This window comes from Formica exsecta, unplaced genomic scaffold (genome assembly GCF_003651465.1).
Source record: "Formica exsecta isolate Colony F162 unplaced genomic scaffold, ASM365146v1 scaffold43, whole genome shotgun sequence".
In the NCBI taxonomy this organism is placed as follows: domain Eukaryota; kingdom Metazoa; phylum Arthropoda; class Insecta; order Hymenoptera; family Formicidae; genus Formica; species Formica exsecta.
In genome coordinates, this window is record NW_021851539.1 from 267,492 (window position 1) to 282,912 (window position 15,421).

The following is a 15,421-nucleotide window of genomic DNA, read 5'->3' on the forward strand; positions in this document are numbered from 1 at the left end:
ATATATATTTTTTAAATAATTATGCAGGGGAAAGCGTCGATATAATTTATTTTCAGCGAATGTTATTCTGCACAACGATAGGAATATTCAACTAATAGTTTATACAGTCACCTTCGATAAAAATGCCCATAATGCAGCTATTACGCGCTGAAAACGAAACTAACTCCAAACATTTTGCACTTTTACCTACTTTTTACTTGTACGCCATTTTTGCGCCGCGTAATCGCGTAAAAACAAAGTGATAGGCACCGAGAATAACATTTGCATATATACTACGTCACGACGACGGAAACAGCCCATGTCGCGCAGCTCTATATTCACGAGAGTTTTGCGAACTGCCATGTACTTGCATAAAATACCCTTAGCGATATATCATAGACCGCGTGCGATCACGCAGATATCGATGTGGACACGAACCTGCCTTTAAAACCGCGTTGTAAAACGCGTAGGCGCTTCCATTTGAAATGTAGATAGTGCTCATAACTTCCTGGATATCGATGCAACAACAAGCGTATATTATAATGTATCTATACATGATATTATAATTTAAGCAATATTTTCTATTCAAGTCGCGATTATAATTAGTCATGAATTAAATCAATTAAATCAGCCAGCTTTTTCTCATGACCTAATTCGCGAACATTAAAATCATTTTAGTAATTTAATGGCATTTATCTTGTGTTTTTACGAAAGTCTTGAAAAATATAGAATCTTATCAATCTTCTAAACACTTGCCTATTAAAATCTCTTTTTTACTTACTCTTATTAACATAAAATATTGTGTATCTTAATAAACAAATTTTTTTACAAGATTTGTTGTCCTGAGAATTGTAATTTAAATAATTTAACACCATTTTTTATTTTCTCCGTGAAGAAGATAATTTAAATTAGCAAACTGATTTGGTTAAAAATTTCAGAAAGATATTCCTAAATTAATATAGTCATATAAACCACTGATGAAACTCAAATCTTTTTCAGGTATAAACACTCAGATCCGAGAGGACTAAAGTGGCAAACGGATTAGAAAATTCCGCTTGGGCGGTTACCCAAAATCAGTCGACCTCGGATTCCGAGGGTACGCACAGCAACGAGAAACGGTAAGTGAATGATTACTATTTAATTACACGGCATCAGCGCGTACCGAGTGTTCGCCTCCCTGATACCGGATATCAGCAATTTCTCGCGCGACGGGCGCAAAATCACGAAAGGTGCGCGAGAAATCAACGGCCGAGGGCAATTGTTGACAATAGTATCGCGTTTCCGCGAGGAGAACTAATCATTGGTTAAGGCTCGTTAGCAGAAATGTTCATAAGAAATGCACGGAATCGAGAGAGAGCCAATCGTAGAGAATCTATATTATTATTTAACGCTCAAGAGCACACACTCACAAGTTATCTTGTCGCTTGCATTAGTCCCACCTTCGCGATAACATTCAAAGTTGCAAAAATGAAAATGACGCTAGTTAATGTGTTTTGCAAACGAGTAAAAGATTTGCTCCTGTGGAGTGAGCGTTGCAAAGTATTCTCGGTTATCTTTGTTGAAATTCTGTTCGATATCTACAAGTAAAAAAATACATGCTCGATACATGTAATCATATTATCGCAGCTTACGAATTATTACATTAATTAAAATTTAAAAAAAAAAAATTTTTTTTAGTTATATATATCTCAAGTTATTCGTATATAATCCAAAACAGTTCCACCTATCAAGTTTGACAGCGCAAAAAATTCATTTAATTATTAAAAATCTATTCACTCGCGTTAAAATATAATTTAATAGTATGAGATCGCAAATGCCGGTAGTCACAAGAAATATGCAATCACCGGTGTTTTGTTTACGTACTTGTACGCACTTTCATTGAGAGATACGCAATGCACAAATAGATCGATCAGATGCGCATTCATAATCGCAGTTTCGCATGAAAAATCGAGCACGAAGCATCGACGTGCAAAAAATGATTACCATTATGCGAGGACATTCAAATGTAAGTTTTAAACTCGAGATAGCATTGCTTAGAATACTCTTATTCTCTTGACGGAACAGAGAACCTATCGATGCAATAACGCGATTGATGGACCAAGTTAACGCTGCGATGCTCCGTGTGACGAAATAATTGGATAAAAAACTTCATAAAAAATCGCAAAAAATCGAAAAGGTCGGTTTCTCGATCATAAACAATGACATTCTTTGAAAAACCAAGTTATAACTTAAGAGAGAATGGCAGAAACGCGGCAGGAATCTGAAATGATGCCCGTAAATCGAGGAAAGAAAGAAATAGAGAGCACGCTATTTATTGGCTATTGTCTGGATATTTCGTTCCACAGATAAATGTCATTTTAATGTGCTGATTAATTTGCCATTGTGCCTTGTGAAAGTATACGGAAATATTGTTTTTGTTATGTAACATACTTGAAAAATCAATTTATACATTCTTCGGAATAGATTCTTTATATATTCTTAAAAACAAACAATATTAGGAATAAAAATATCCAAAATAATTAGATTCACCAACTTGCACGTGTTTCCGAAAAAAGAAATCTTAATGTAAGTTTACTAAATATCTACATGTATAATTTTAAAAAATTTATTTAGTATTGTCCATAGATTTTATAGAAAAAAACCATATCATGTCTCATGCAATACACGAATTGTGTAATATTTAACGTTTGCATTATAAAATTATATATTCTGTAGGAATGAAATAAAACGTTCGTTTGAAATTTCTCATCGCATTCATTCAATTATCGTTCTTTGATGTATTAATACGTATATATCGTTTCAATTATCCGCGCTTGCACGGATACGAAATTGTATAACACTATCAACCATAATGACAAGTCCAGGTATGCACGCGTCCTTTCCGCGAAGGTTTCTTCGTTACGAGAGCAACTTTCCACTTTTCTCGCGCGTATTACAAGCACAAGTTGCCTCTTTTATATCCCTTGCAAAAAAAAAAAACACAGATTACTTAACAAGTCTTGAAGATCAATCTCGGGAATAGCCTCGCGTCGAGAGTGGCTCCTTTGCCGCTAATACCAATTTTCCGTTAATGTTATCGATGCGAGCGTAATTTTTTAGCGGCATATCAACACGCACAGATCTATACATATTCACAATATCCGCGTCTTTCCCGAGTCTGTGGATCTTCATTACAGGCAATTAGGGCCACCGCGATCGTGATGGTTACTTGATGCCACGAAGGATAATTATTAAGACATCCAGCGAATCGAATTGTCCAAAGCGAACACGAGGGAGCGCAATTTGCCATCGGTTGTATAATTAGTGTTGGTAAAAGGATGGAAATGCAATCAAAGTAACGACACGCGTGAAAAAGCGAACAATTTCCTCGCAGGACGACGAGCAAGCATGCTGCCGTTATATACCGATGAGGAAAAAACCCGAACGTAAATTTTCCTCGTACGAATAACGCTTCCTTCGCGACTACGTATTATTGCGATGATAGATGAGGCTCCCACTTTTGCACTTTTATCATTTTTATCAAACGGTATTTAGCAATTTAGAATATTACTCAAACAAATTTGCAATTTCATTTCATTGTTGACTTGAACGTGTCGATAGACATAGCATTGTCTTCGCATCGATGACTAAACTCTTCTCAAGAATGAGAGGCTATCTGTTATCTGAAAGATCTCGGATGTAATTGGAATGATAATACATACTTGCCGGCATCGATAACGAAATATTCTCTGTCGCATTTAGCTATTAATTGAGTAAAACGGAAATTTAAAATAAACGCAAATTAAGTGTGAATTATCTGAAATCTTTTAGAAAAAATTTATAAGATAAATATTTTTTTTAATTTATCATCGTATTTTCAAATGTTGTAAAGTGATATCTTGCATTGAAAAAAAAATGAATCTTGGAAAAATGAGATAAATACGATAACGCAAAATTACGATAACACCCAATATTGATTCTAAAAATGTTTTTGAGAGTTTATCTCAGCAGTAAATTATATAAGCGCAATTAATGATTCTATTTTTATATATATACACAACTTCCGTATTTAATTTATAAAATAAAAATGATTTTGCAAGATTTTAATATATCGATATCAGATCTAACAACCGGTGTTGTGCAGAAGCGAAGCAAAACAGGCCTCAGGTAATTAACTGTTGCGGTAATGTCCGTCAACGTAGAGAGGCGATGCAGCGAGGAGGAAGTTCTCCTTGCGCCCATTAAGAGCCTTTAAGGATGTTGGCAGGCAGGACTGAGGTGAAATAGGTTAGAGAAAATAATCGAAAATAAGACTTACTCTTATCGAGACGGTTTCTTGATTCCGCGCGTGCAAACATGTACTTGCACGTGTGTTTAGACGTACTTGCGCGTGTGCGAACGAAATAGCGATGGGGAAGGGAGAATCTCTCGCTCTTCTCAACCGTAATTACTGATACCGACTAATTGCTAGATAAGCGGCTGCCCCTTCTTTACGTGACTGAACCTCCGATCGACCACATTGCTCCGGTGCTCTTGTTGCATTGAAACGCGATCGGCGCGCGAAATCTCACACAATTTCCAGTATGCGAGATATTCTTGGTAATATATCGCATACGTAACTTTATTGCGTTATCGGGTCAATGCTTCGAGATAAATAATCGTTACAAAGCAAAGAAGCCAATGTATAAAATATTTTGAGATATTGCTGTCTCGTGATCGTTTAATTTTCTGAATACTTTTACCAGATACTTCCCGAAAATCGAAATAAAATTTTTTGTTGATTGCTGTTTACACACACACAAATAGCATGAATAATTTTTACTGATTTTCGGAAAATATGAAATAATGTTTCTTTTTCTTTCTTACACTCATAATTACAATTTATTATTGTTATTTTTGTCAGTGCACAAAATGCTAAGACAATTACGACATCTTTAATCAAATTACTGTCCTTGTATTGTTCATATCATTATCGCTTGAAAAGAAGAAAGAAATATGCGGAAAAATATTCCAGATATCAAGGCTAATATAGCATTCGTTGGAGAACTTTTTTTTCAGCTGAAACTAGTTTCGCGGCATCTTTGCGCATATATTTTTCTACCGGGTGGCACATTTCATTCTGTATATGTGCCGATTGCTGGAAACTTATGTAATAATCGTCTTTTCTCTACTTGCCAAAAATGCTCTATTTTCTTTAGTTTGTCCCATTTCTGTAAGCCTGACCAATCCCATAAGCAATTCTAAATGAGATTTGCATAATTATCGAACAACATTTTTCGCACGTAGGTATTTTGGAGAAAGTTCGACCAAACAATTCTGTTGCTGATTTGTTAAATTTTGATTTGATTGTTATCCTCTATATTTTCACGATTGATCTCTTTCAACGAATTAACTTTCTGTTTGTCGCAGGTATTTTTTATATTTTTCGGTTGTCTTTTGTAGGTTTTTTAAATCTGTTTAAGATATTTATTTGTTTTGTATACTTCTTTTTCGAGGATTTTTTTAGCGGACAGCCTTTGTATTTCCTCGAACTTTGGCTTCAACCACTTCATGTTGAAAAATTTCATCGTCAGAAATCTTGTACATCATGTTATACACACACACATACAACATACATCATCTTATACATTACAGCGCATGTATAGCGTTTGTATAAGTTTGAGGCGTTTAATAAAGCCTGTTCCAGCGTTATAAAAAACTGTTTATAAAATCACAATTTATCCTCAAGCTAACATTATTTAGAATTGAAATAATAGCTCGTATTAAAGTGAAATAGAAAAAAGAAAAAAACTGTATAAAATATATATTATATAAACATAAATTAATTTCGCATCAATGTCGTTTTCCTTCACGTCATAAACATTAAATGTCTCTCCTCGAGGTACTTCAGATTTGTTCAATAATACATATTGGACGACAGAAATCGCTATCTCGCCGTAACCAATAAACGGCGTCATCCATCATAAAGTTGTGCATGCGTGTTTCAACTTGGCGCGAACGGAATCGCGACTGAACTGCGGGGAGTCGAGCGGGACGTTGCGAGGAGAGGAGATCTCTCGGGAGCAACGATATATTTCTTCTGTGTTTCCCATTAATAGTACGATAAGTGCGTAATTGGATTGAAACGGTATCAACGCAGGCAAATAAATTAATTACGACGCCGAGATACGGATGACACTTGTTTTGCTCGGCTTGACGTACCGCGCGCGCACCCGTGGCGTACCGCGGGACAACAACATTACAAAATCCTAATTACGAAATAGTTGCGTAACGCGATACCGGATAGGAATAATTATTACTATCGAGAATTGGATGCATAATCGCGCTCTCTCGATGGATTGATTCATTCAGCTCCTAACAATTAATAGCATTTACGTCAACCCAATAACATACGGTAAAAAATACATGTGTTTTGTGTCGATGTCCTTTGACATATCACAGGAAATGCAAATGTGAATTATTGAACTTGCACTACAAGAATATCGATAAATTAACGTAAACAATAATAAAAGCTATATAACGTATTTGGAACAGTGAGATAAATCGATAATTTTTAAGATTTACAGTTTCATATTTAAAGTAGCAAAATATCGATTTATTTTTTGCTTCGATCCCGTATATCTCGTGCAATTAAAAAAATCAGGATGTTTTAATTGGTAAATAATTTTATGTTATCGTAATAATTATTTTTATTTTAATTATTTTTAATTACGAATCAAACTTTCTATGAGCTCGGTATAATTGATGTTTAACACAAAAAATAATAGTTAAATAATATTTTATGTTATTATATATATATAGAGGGAGAGTGTGTGTTAGAATAGAGAAATTCTAAACTACATTCTTAGAAACAAATTGCGTTTCGTTACGTATATTGTTATATTTTCTACGCTCACTCTCATAATTTGCGATAGCGAGAATAATTTTCACGCACATGTCCGAAAAGACGGATGAAGTTCAAACTTTCATCTAAAGCGTATAGATGAGTGGATGTAAGACCCGAAGCTCTTAACGGCAGGTCCCTTCTATGGCAGGGTATATATGAAGAGGATTCTAGAAGAGTAATGCTCATGGAGTTTTTCTGGGGTTCCCTCTTCTCACAATAGGCGCCACAAAAAAAGATTTTCACACAGATAATTTACTATGTGATAACCCGACGTAACTGTAATAATATCTTTACAAAATTGTTCCCAAAATATCTTTGGCGTATAAAAACTTATCGTTAGCTTTCCATTCAGTGTAATAAACATAATTAAAGCAAGGTTAAGTAAGTGTCTTAAATTTCGTTAATTTCGTAAGCTGTTTTTGCTCAATTTGGTTTTATTCAAGGCTGATTTTAGCTGTCAAACGTAAAACATTATTTTCTCGAAATAGCACGTTTCTTTTCCTATTCAGTTAAATAAATATTTTCAACGATTTCAAACTCATAATGCTTAACTCTCGTTAACGTCAACGCGTGTAAATCCTAGTGAATTGCGAATGAAAATCCGAGAAAAATGTAATTCCAAGTAAAAATATATCACAATAACGAAACTTAATTTCTGCTAATGCAATGTAAATCATACAATATATATATAAAATGCTTGACTAAACTCGTAACAAGTTATAATCTCTCTTTGATCTGACATGTAATACTAACGTTGGTTCTTAAAACATCTTGAAGAGTATACGGAATTTTCTTTTAAACCACTAAATAAACGTTCGAGCATGAAGGACACGTACCTCCAGGAAATCTGTGAGGAAAGATTCTTCCGTGCCTTGAGAGCAACCAAGGATACAGGGGGTAGCTATCTCTGGGTGGTTGATGGGGATGAGGCGGTGGATGAGGCCCGCCGGGGGCACCACCGTGCGGATAGGGTCCGTGCGGGGGTGCATGAGGTGATGCGCCGTGATGCGCCTGGAGCGCCACCGCGAGATTTGCCGCCTGGAAGTGCTGGGCCGCAGCCAAATTCGCGGCCAGGGCCAGCTGCTGCGTGTGATACTCGTTCTGGCCGGTCTGCGGGTTCGCTGGACCGTGGCCGGGTAAACCGTACAAAGACTTCAGCTGCTCAGCAGCCACGGCGGCGGCAGTCGCGGCGCTGGGCGGCGGCGCGAGGTAGTTGGGGCTAGGCCTGACCACTCCGGGGGGTGGTTGGGGATGCGTACCGACCGGTGAATCCCCGTGCGATATCCTATGCGGCGGGCTAGGACTGTTGTTCGGGCTGGAGGCATCGCTGTGACTGTGTACGGTCGTCCGGAGGTCACGGAAGTCCAGATGCGTCGACAGATTGTGATGATGATGCGGATGTGGATGGCCGAGATGATTGGTACCATGATGATGGTGATGGTGACCACCGCCGCCACCACCCCCACCGCCTCCGGTTGCATGCGACGGCGTCCGTCGCGAGTTCGGATACGACTCGACGGAGGAACTTCTGGAGACGGGCCGGTCTGAGCCCTCGGAATGAACACCGGGTGATCTTGCGGCCATCCGGCGCGCCCGCGGCGATGACGAGCCCTCGACTATCTCCATCGGGCTGCCATCGTCGCGTTCGACGATTTCGAGTAGCCCTCGATTTCGCTCTAGCCGGTCCAGGCGGTCCGCCTCACGGTCACCCTGTCCGCCGCCGCCGACGATCGAGTCGATGCTGAAGCCGATCTTCGGCTTTGACGGCACCGGGACGATTGGCGTCGGCGCGAGCGGCATCATCGTACGATTATCGTACGCTTCTTTGGTGGACAACCCACTGTGCCGGAACCAACGTGACACGTCTGCGTTTCCTGAATTCGTCCGAATTAGAACCGCCGCATCGTCGCGGCCACCTCGAAACCGTCTATCTCGATCGAATGATCTCCGTCGATGATACACTGATTGATTAAACGCCTATTATTATTGTTCTAAATTGTCCAAGAACATGCTATATATAATATAGCGATATATATAAAAGAATACACAGTATCTTTATTAAGTTGAGATGATGAAGTAATTTAATGAATAAGGAGAGACTTCCGAATGTATTTACTTTGGATAAACATTGTCAATTCATCACTGCAACACACAATTTCTCGTTCTACCGAGAAGCATTCACGACAATGTCTTTTCGTGTTGTACCAGTTCCTAGAGTATATCTCTTGATTGTTTCTTAAAAAATGAAGATTCTTCAGAACTCGGAATATTCTCTGATCATTTTCCCTCAATCACAATGATGAGGTTGCTTTTATAACATCTATTGATACCGATGGTCTCGGTAATCACTTGCAACTGACAGTCAAGATTCAACACTCCGTTCACGCATCACTAAGACGATTAATCCACTAACTCGTCGTCCCAATGTCTCTAAATCACTTTCACTTTAGAATAAACCTTCCTAGCATTTTCCATAAACATAGTATTATATGTTAAATGTTGCATGTGATGCTTTCTTTATATTTTTAATTATCCATCAAGTGTTATAATTATAATGCTGAATGTTCATTATATTTCATATTTTTGTGACATTCCATCTCTTGGAAAAAATTATTTGTCGTCAAATTATTTGTTATCAATATATACACTGCTACATGTATACGGACACAATCAGATTCAGCGCGTTATATTTGCATCTTGATATTAGAAATATAGAATGACATAGATGTGATATTAGAAATATAGATATCGCTAAAACTTTACATTAAATTATTGTGATTCTACCACGGATAGATGATTGCTACGAATATATATGAGCTTGTGCCATCCTTCACTATATACACTCTTGTTTATTACTTGGTATATTGAGTATATTGTGGTATATTGAAGTATTGAGCCTCTTTTCACCAACGTCAACGTCAAGGTGTACCAATTGAAAGGATTATACAACGCGTAACTTAACCAATGCGACCTCGTTGTAATCACGAACGCCGTCGCACTGACTGGAGTCTCACAGCACTCACTCGTACGTCACGTCTGACACTCTCCATCGACCTGACCTCGTTGACGGCAAGAAAAAAAACCGAGACAAGGACGCCGTAAAGTCTCAAAATAAGAACACACGTCGCGCGTTTTGTGAAATCTAGCTCTCGAGAACCGAGCACCAGCTCTGACGGATGTTTCTGGCGCGAGAGCCTGCTAGTGTTTGAGCAAATTACGAGCTAAACCGTACGCTCGCCGTAGTGGGGATCCAGATCCCACCATCGTTGAACACCCTCTCCCACGTGGAAGCGAGTTTTGCGCATATAGTGGGGGACCAGAAAATCGACCATGAAGATGGGCGTTTCTCGATGTTGCTCGGTGTTGCTCGACGTGCTCGGCGATGCTAGGCGTGCACCTTCAAGCTTGATATCCGATTGGTCGATTCTACCACGGTGCGGGACCAGCAACGGGTTGTCAGTTCTTGCGAGGTATGTAGAAGCTGCAGTGGGGCGACATATTAGTCGGCGATGGGCGTTAAACTCGCGTTTTTATCGTGCGATGAAAATGAGTCGTTTAATTAATACGTCTGGCTCTCGCTCCCACTCGCGGACCTCTCTCCTCCCGTTACCCGCACCGCGACTCACCTTTCTCTCTCTTTCTTTTCCTTCTCCTTCCCGCGGGAGGAACGAAAGAGGAGCATTCGTTTGTAGATTGTACGGATTTCGTGTGTTTCTTCTCTCTTTTCTCTCTGTTAGAGAGTAATGAAATCTCTCCTTGGAGAGATGGCAGATTACAAAAAAAAAAAAATTCTAAAGAAGTCAAAATGATCTCAGAAGAAAGAATTTTTTTTTCATTGTATATAATTATTTTCCGCCTTTATATTCTTTGTATAGAATGTTACGCTTCTTAAAACATCTGTGCATGAGGATAAACAATGACTAAAAGAGTTGCAAGCGTGTCTTTCCGCTATGGTTGCACATCTGCCTTAATGACAACTTGTTTCACCGCAAGCGTTTTAAAGTTTAACCCTTAACTCTTAAACATAAGACACACGATTTAACTCATAAAAATAACCCTTAAAAGTAAGATAAATTATTGTTTCGAAAATGGATTACACGTTAAGTAATATAGGACGGAATGGATTTAATTTTAACATTGTGTATAGGCTTTATTAAACAAGGATATTATAACGAAGGGACTTCAGGGAATATCCAGTAAACATGAAACAAGAAAAAAGAAACCAAAGAGAAAGAAATTTACGAAGAAACTCATGGTAACCCTATCTTAAATATTGAAGTTTCTCTATTAGATTCACGGTCTTTTTTTAACTTTAATGTGGAAAAAAATTTCATGATATTTTAATAAATTGCGAGCGAATTAAAAGCCTTTTTCAAATTGTGAGCTTGGAATTTAACTTTCTATTAATTTTTAAATAGATTCGTTCCAGAGATTGCGGTCAGTAAAAACTAGCTATTGAATTAAATACCATACAAAAATCAGATGAAAAGATCATCGAATGAAAAGATGATCGCCTCGTTAAAGAAAGAACACGCGATCTCGCGCAGAACCTTTCAAATCTCGACATTTCGAATCGATTGGCAGCTATGATCGGTAAAGATCAAATATCTGTGTGATACTACAATTAATGGAGGGCCTAACGGTAAAACGATATCGCCATATAATTTGATAGACGTAATTGTGCAATTAAGACGTCAGCCGACGGCGCCAATTGACGCTCTTGTCACGGTATTGAAAGCACTCGTGGATATCTGCTGTCAACTGAACGAATATTTCATAATTGACGTTTATTTTTTGGATGACGTTTAACTATCGCTTGTAATCAATGTTAGTCTCGAAATCATGTTAAAAATGAGGACGAATATTACAACGAGCGCATGCTATAAATACATTGATTGGCGTTTATATAAAATATTCATTTTTTTATAGTGACCATTCCCTTCTACTATAAGTAATTAATAAATATCGTATAATAATCTTCCGTTCATTCTTAAAGGCTCGGTTGAATTCAAGCAAGAGTTTTTTTTTTATTTCAATAGAAATTTGAAATCTTGAAATAGACATATGTAATTATCAAATTTTTCGCTAAAAGATGGACATTTGAATTTAATAAGCTATCTATCGTCAGATGGATGCGGCAAATCTTGTAGCAAAAGAACACAGTTTCTGTAGAAATATTTCGTTTTAAATATAACTATCTGTCAGTTAATGTCACGCAGTTTTAAAACGCTGAATATTGTTATTAAAGGTGTATGACGTAGTACGTGCAAATTGCATTCCCTGACAAATCGATATCGATATGTTATAAGAAGAAATATTCCATTATGACGATGGAGCGAGGTCTATCAGCGACAATAAATTCCGTGCTAAATCGCTACTACTAATCAGAGTTAGAACGAATCAATCGACATATCAAAGGACGATGGATCGGAGACGCTCGGTAAACGCCATATCGCGTGAGATTGGAGGTACTCAATCACGGGGCCCTCATCTCGCCAGCAATAATCGATTAACTTTTAATGTTACATATGTTTGAATGATATCGAATCGGCATTTACAACGCGCACAAATGTAGACGCTCTAGATTGACGATTTGCGTCATTATACTTTCAATCATATTAATTTAGTAGCGCGTCTCGCTGCATGCCTTAGGTGAAATATAATCTGTGTACGTATTTTTTAATTATTATTAGTACTACATAAAAGAGAGAAGGAGGAAGAAGAAAATCGTATAAAGAAATTAATTTCTTGCAAATTTTTCGATCGATCCAACTCTGTAAAATCATCCATTATATTCGAGCACATTTTTAATCATCACAGAAAAATACAGTAAAATCACAGTTCCACACAAAAAATACTTTTTTTTTTTTTAATTTTGAGAATACGTTACAATAGTAATTCAAATCGTTAAAGAATAAAACCATGGTGAGGGTCACTTCAATTAGAGGAGGCTGCATAGCGCGAGTTGGCTTTCTGAAATTGCATCCAACCCTTAAGTCCTTGTACAAATTTTTTTTTTTTTTTTTCGTTTTCTCTCTCCTCTTCGTCCCCTCGTCACGTACAACACCGACCCCCATGGCGGAGCTCGTGAGGCTCGATTTCTCGCCCTACCGAAGACGGCGCGTGTGGCCGCGACAGCAGGAGCAGCATGTGTGTAGGTGCTCCACACGTGAAGCAAAAGTGGGGGTATTCAGCATGGCGACTGTGCACACATCGTGCACAACGGTGCACCAATGCGCGAGCTGCCCGAGCACGCCCGTTTCAACGACTCGTCGTTTTCTTATTTTCTCTCTAGAGCCCCCTCGATCTCCTCTATCTTCTCCTTCTGCTTCTTCTTCTTCTTCTTCTTCTTCTCTTCCTCCTCCTCTTAGCCATTCTCCCATCGTCGTTTTCCCCGCGATCGCGAGATTTTCTCTCCTCCCGTTAACCTCTTTATACCAGAATTGAAGCTGTTCGCATCTCTTGAAGCGGCTGGGAATATTAGTTATCGATGATGGTATTTCGTTAGCATAGAGATTATTGATAAGAAGAAAAACAGTTTTTGGAAGAATTTTGATTGATATTAGATTAGAGAGAGAGAGAGAGAGCATGGCACATTCTGGTATCTCATCGTTATACATATGTAGATGTTGATTACCATTTTGCTAATAATAGTGCAATATTATTAGATAAATAGATGCATGATGATAGAATTAGTGTATTGATGAATTATTGTCTATCTCACATAATATCTCAATATATCTCTTCTTTCTATTCCTGAATGGAAAATTAAAAAATAAGGAAAAACTTTTATGCTCCCATAACTGAACATTCAATCCATTGTACTTTTTCTTTCAACCCTCTCTTTTATCCCTTTCTTATAAATAGAATCGTGGCACGTGTAAGTCTATATATATATATATATATGTATGTGTCTCTCAATAGCTCCAAGATTCTAAGACATTTTTTTATAAAATATCAAAGTTTTTAAGCAATTTTTGGTTTGATTCAGTTTTCTTTCTTCTACCATCGAAAAACCGTTACTGAGGAGAAAAAAAAATTCGTTTACAAATATAAAAAACATGACTCTTTTTAAAAAAAAAAACCAGTATCTAGGATTACACGAAAAAAAAAATCGCAGAAACTGCTCGACAAATCCGTTGATATTTTCCGTTAACTAGTAAGAATCGTTAGACCACCATTGTCAGGGTGAAAGGCAAAGGAGTGATCTAGAAAAAAAAGAGAAATAACGGCCACTGTACAATTGGCGATTGTGTCGGTATTGTGTGTGCCATTGTTTGATAGCCCCAGATCAACAATGGATTTCTTTTATCCGCGCGTTTTCTGTCCGATCGAAGTATTCCACGACCGATTGAAATTGACCCCTTTATTGGCGCCGCGTTTTCTCGCGTCGCAAACAAACGGAGAGATTCAATTTTTCGTTTGTACGTTACGTAAAGAACGTTACGTGCGAAAGAATCGAGGTTCTGATATTTCGCGAATAAGTACAATTGAGATTTACACATTTCAGAAACGCGCATGTGGGACAATAAAGCCATTTATTGATAGCTTTAGAGTCGTTGAAAAAATTATAAATATTTAATATTTATAGAGAGATCCGATTATATATAAATTAATAGACTGAATCTTATTTAGAACAATTGAAAAGTGTGGAAAGTGATGATAAAGACAAAATAATAAGTAAAATATTCTCTTTTAATTCTTAACTAAATCTGAAAAAGTGACAAGTCTTCACTGATTTTAAGTGAAAATACTCACACTTTGCTCCTTCGTTTGCATCTTATGTTTCAGTGGATATGTCAGTGGAAAATTTCACTGAGGAATCAGTTACTATTACAAACTGATTTTTCTCAATGAGATTTCACTATTTTCACTGCTATATTTTTACTGAAACTATTGCTTATCAGTAATTATACACTGATGCCATTTAAGAGAGATTTGATAAGATTTGACAAAATTTAATTGTGTGATGAGTTTTAAAAACTGGCGGCCTTTTTTTCAAAATAAGTTTCACATTGCTCGCAAATCACGACATTATCAACAATTATGCAAACCGGTCGGAGAACTCGGCGAGATAAAGGCACGTTAAAGTCGCTTAAAAAAGATTAATTTCCCAGGATGCGCGGCTTCTCTCCCCGTGCGTTCGCGCGCGTTTCATCTGTTATGCGAAAGAATCGAATGTAATCGAGCATATAAAAAGGGGAGCGGGACTAATCCAGCCGCATGATTGACCGAAGGCGTTATGTACGCGAGGGCACAATGGTGGCGCGGGACGAATGGATTCTCTCCCTCTTTCTCTCGGCATGTGCTTAAGGATTGCATTACAGGCAAAATGGCGTGCTTAATCAGGCCATTTATTCGCCGTGCAACGGCCGGCCCGGCCGTGAAAAGCTTTTTGTAAACGTCTTGAGACGTCTACCGGGGGCCCCCGTCGTCTCGTGACTGGCCCGGACCCGCGTATTTTGTACATTGTACATATCGCGCGCGTCCGACGCAATTATAATAAGCTTGTAATGTCGGCATAATGAAACGCCGTCGGGAACCGTTGACTCGCCCCAAAGAAACTCCAAGAGCGTC

General features: G+C 37.9%; 1 protein-coding gene and 1 long non-coding RNA gene across 2 annotated transcripts in view; one reads left to right on the forward strand and one right to left on the reverse strand.

Moving 5' to 3' along the window:
* Positions 1-8,647, reverse strand: part of LOC115240433 (homeotic protein empty spiracles-like) — a 31,701-nt gene extending 23,054 nt beyond the window's left edge. Inside the window, exon 1 of the mRNA XM_029815569.1 lies at positions 7,681-8,647. Within this exon, the coding sequence (XP_029671429.1) occupies positions 7,681-8,647 (967 nt within the window). The remainder of the gene's footprint in view (positions 1-7,680) is intronic.
* The window catches only part of LOC115240440, a 222,757-nt gene that overhangs the window by 165,428 nt on the left and 41,908 nt on the right, over positions 1-15,421 (forward strand). The window contains exon 4 of the long non-coding RNA XR_003884780.1: positions 979-1,097. This is a non-coding gene — a long non-coding RNA (uncharacterized LOC115240440). The remainder of the gene's footprint in view (positions 1-978; positions 1,098-15,421) is intronic.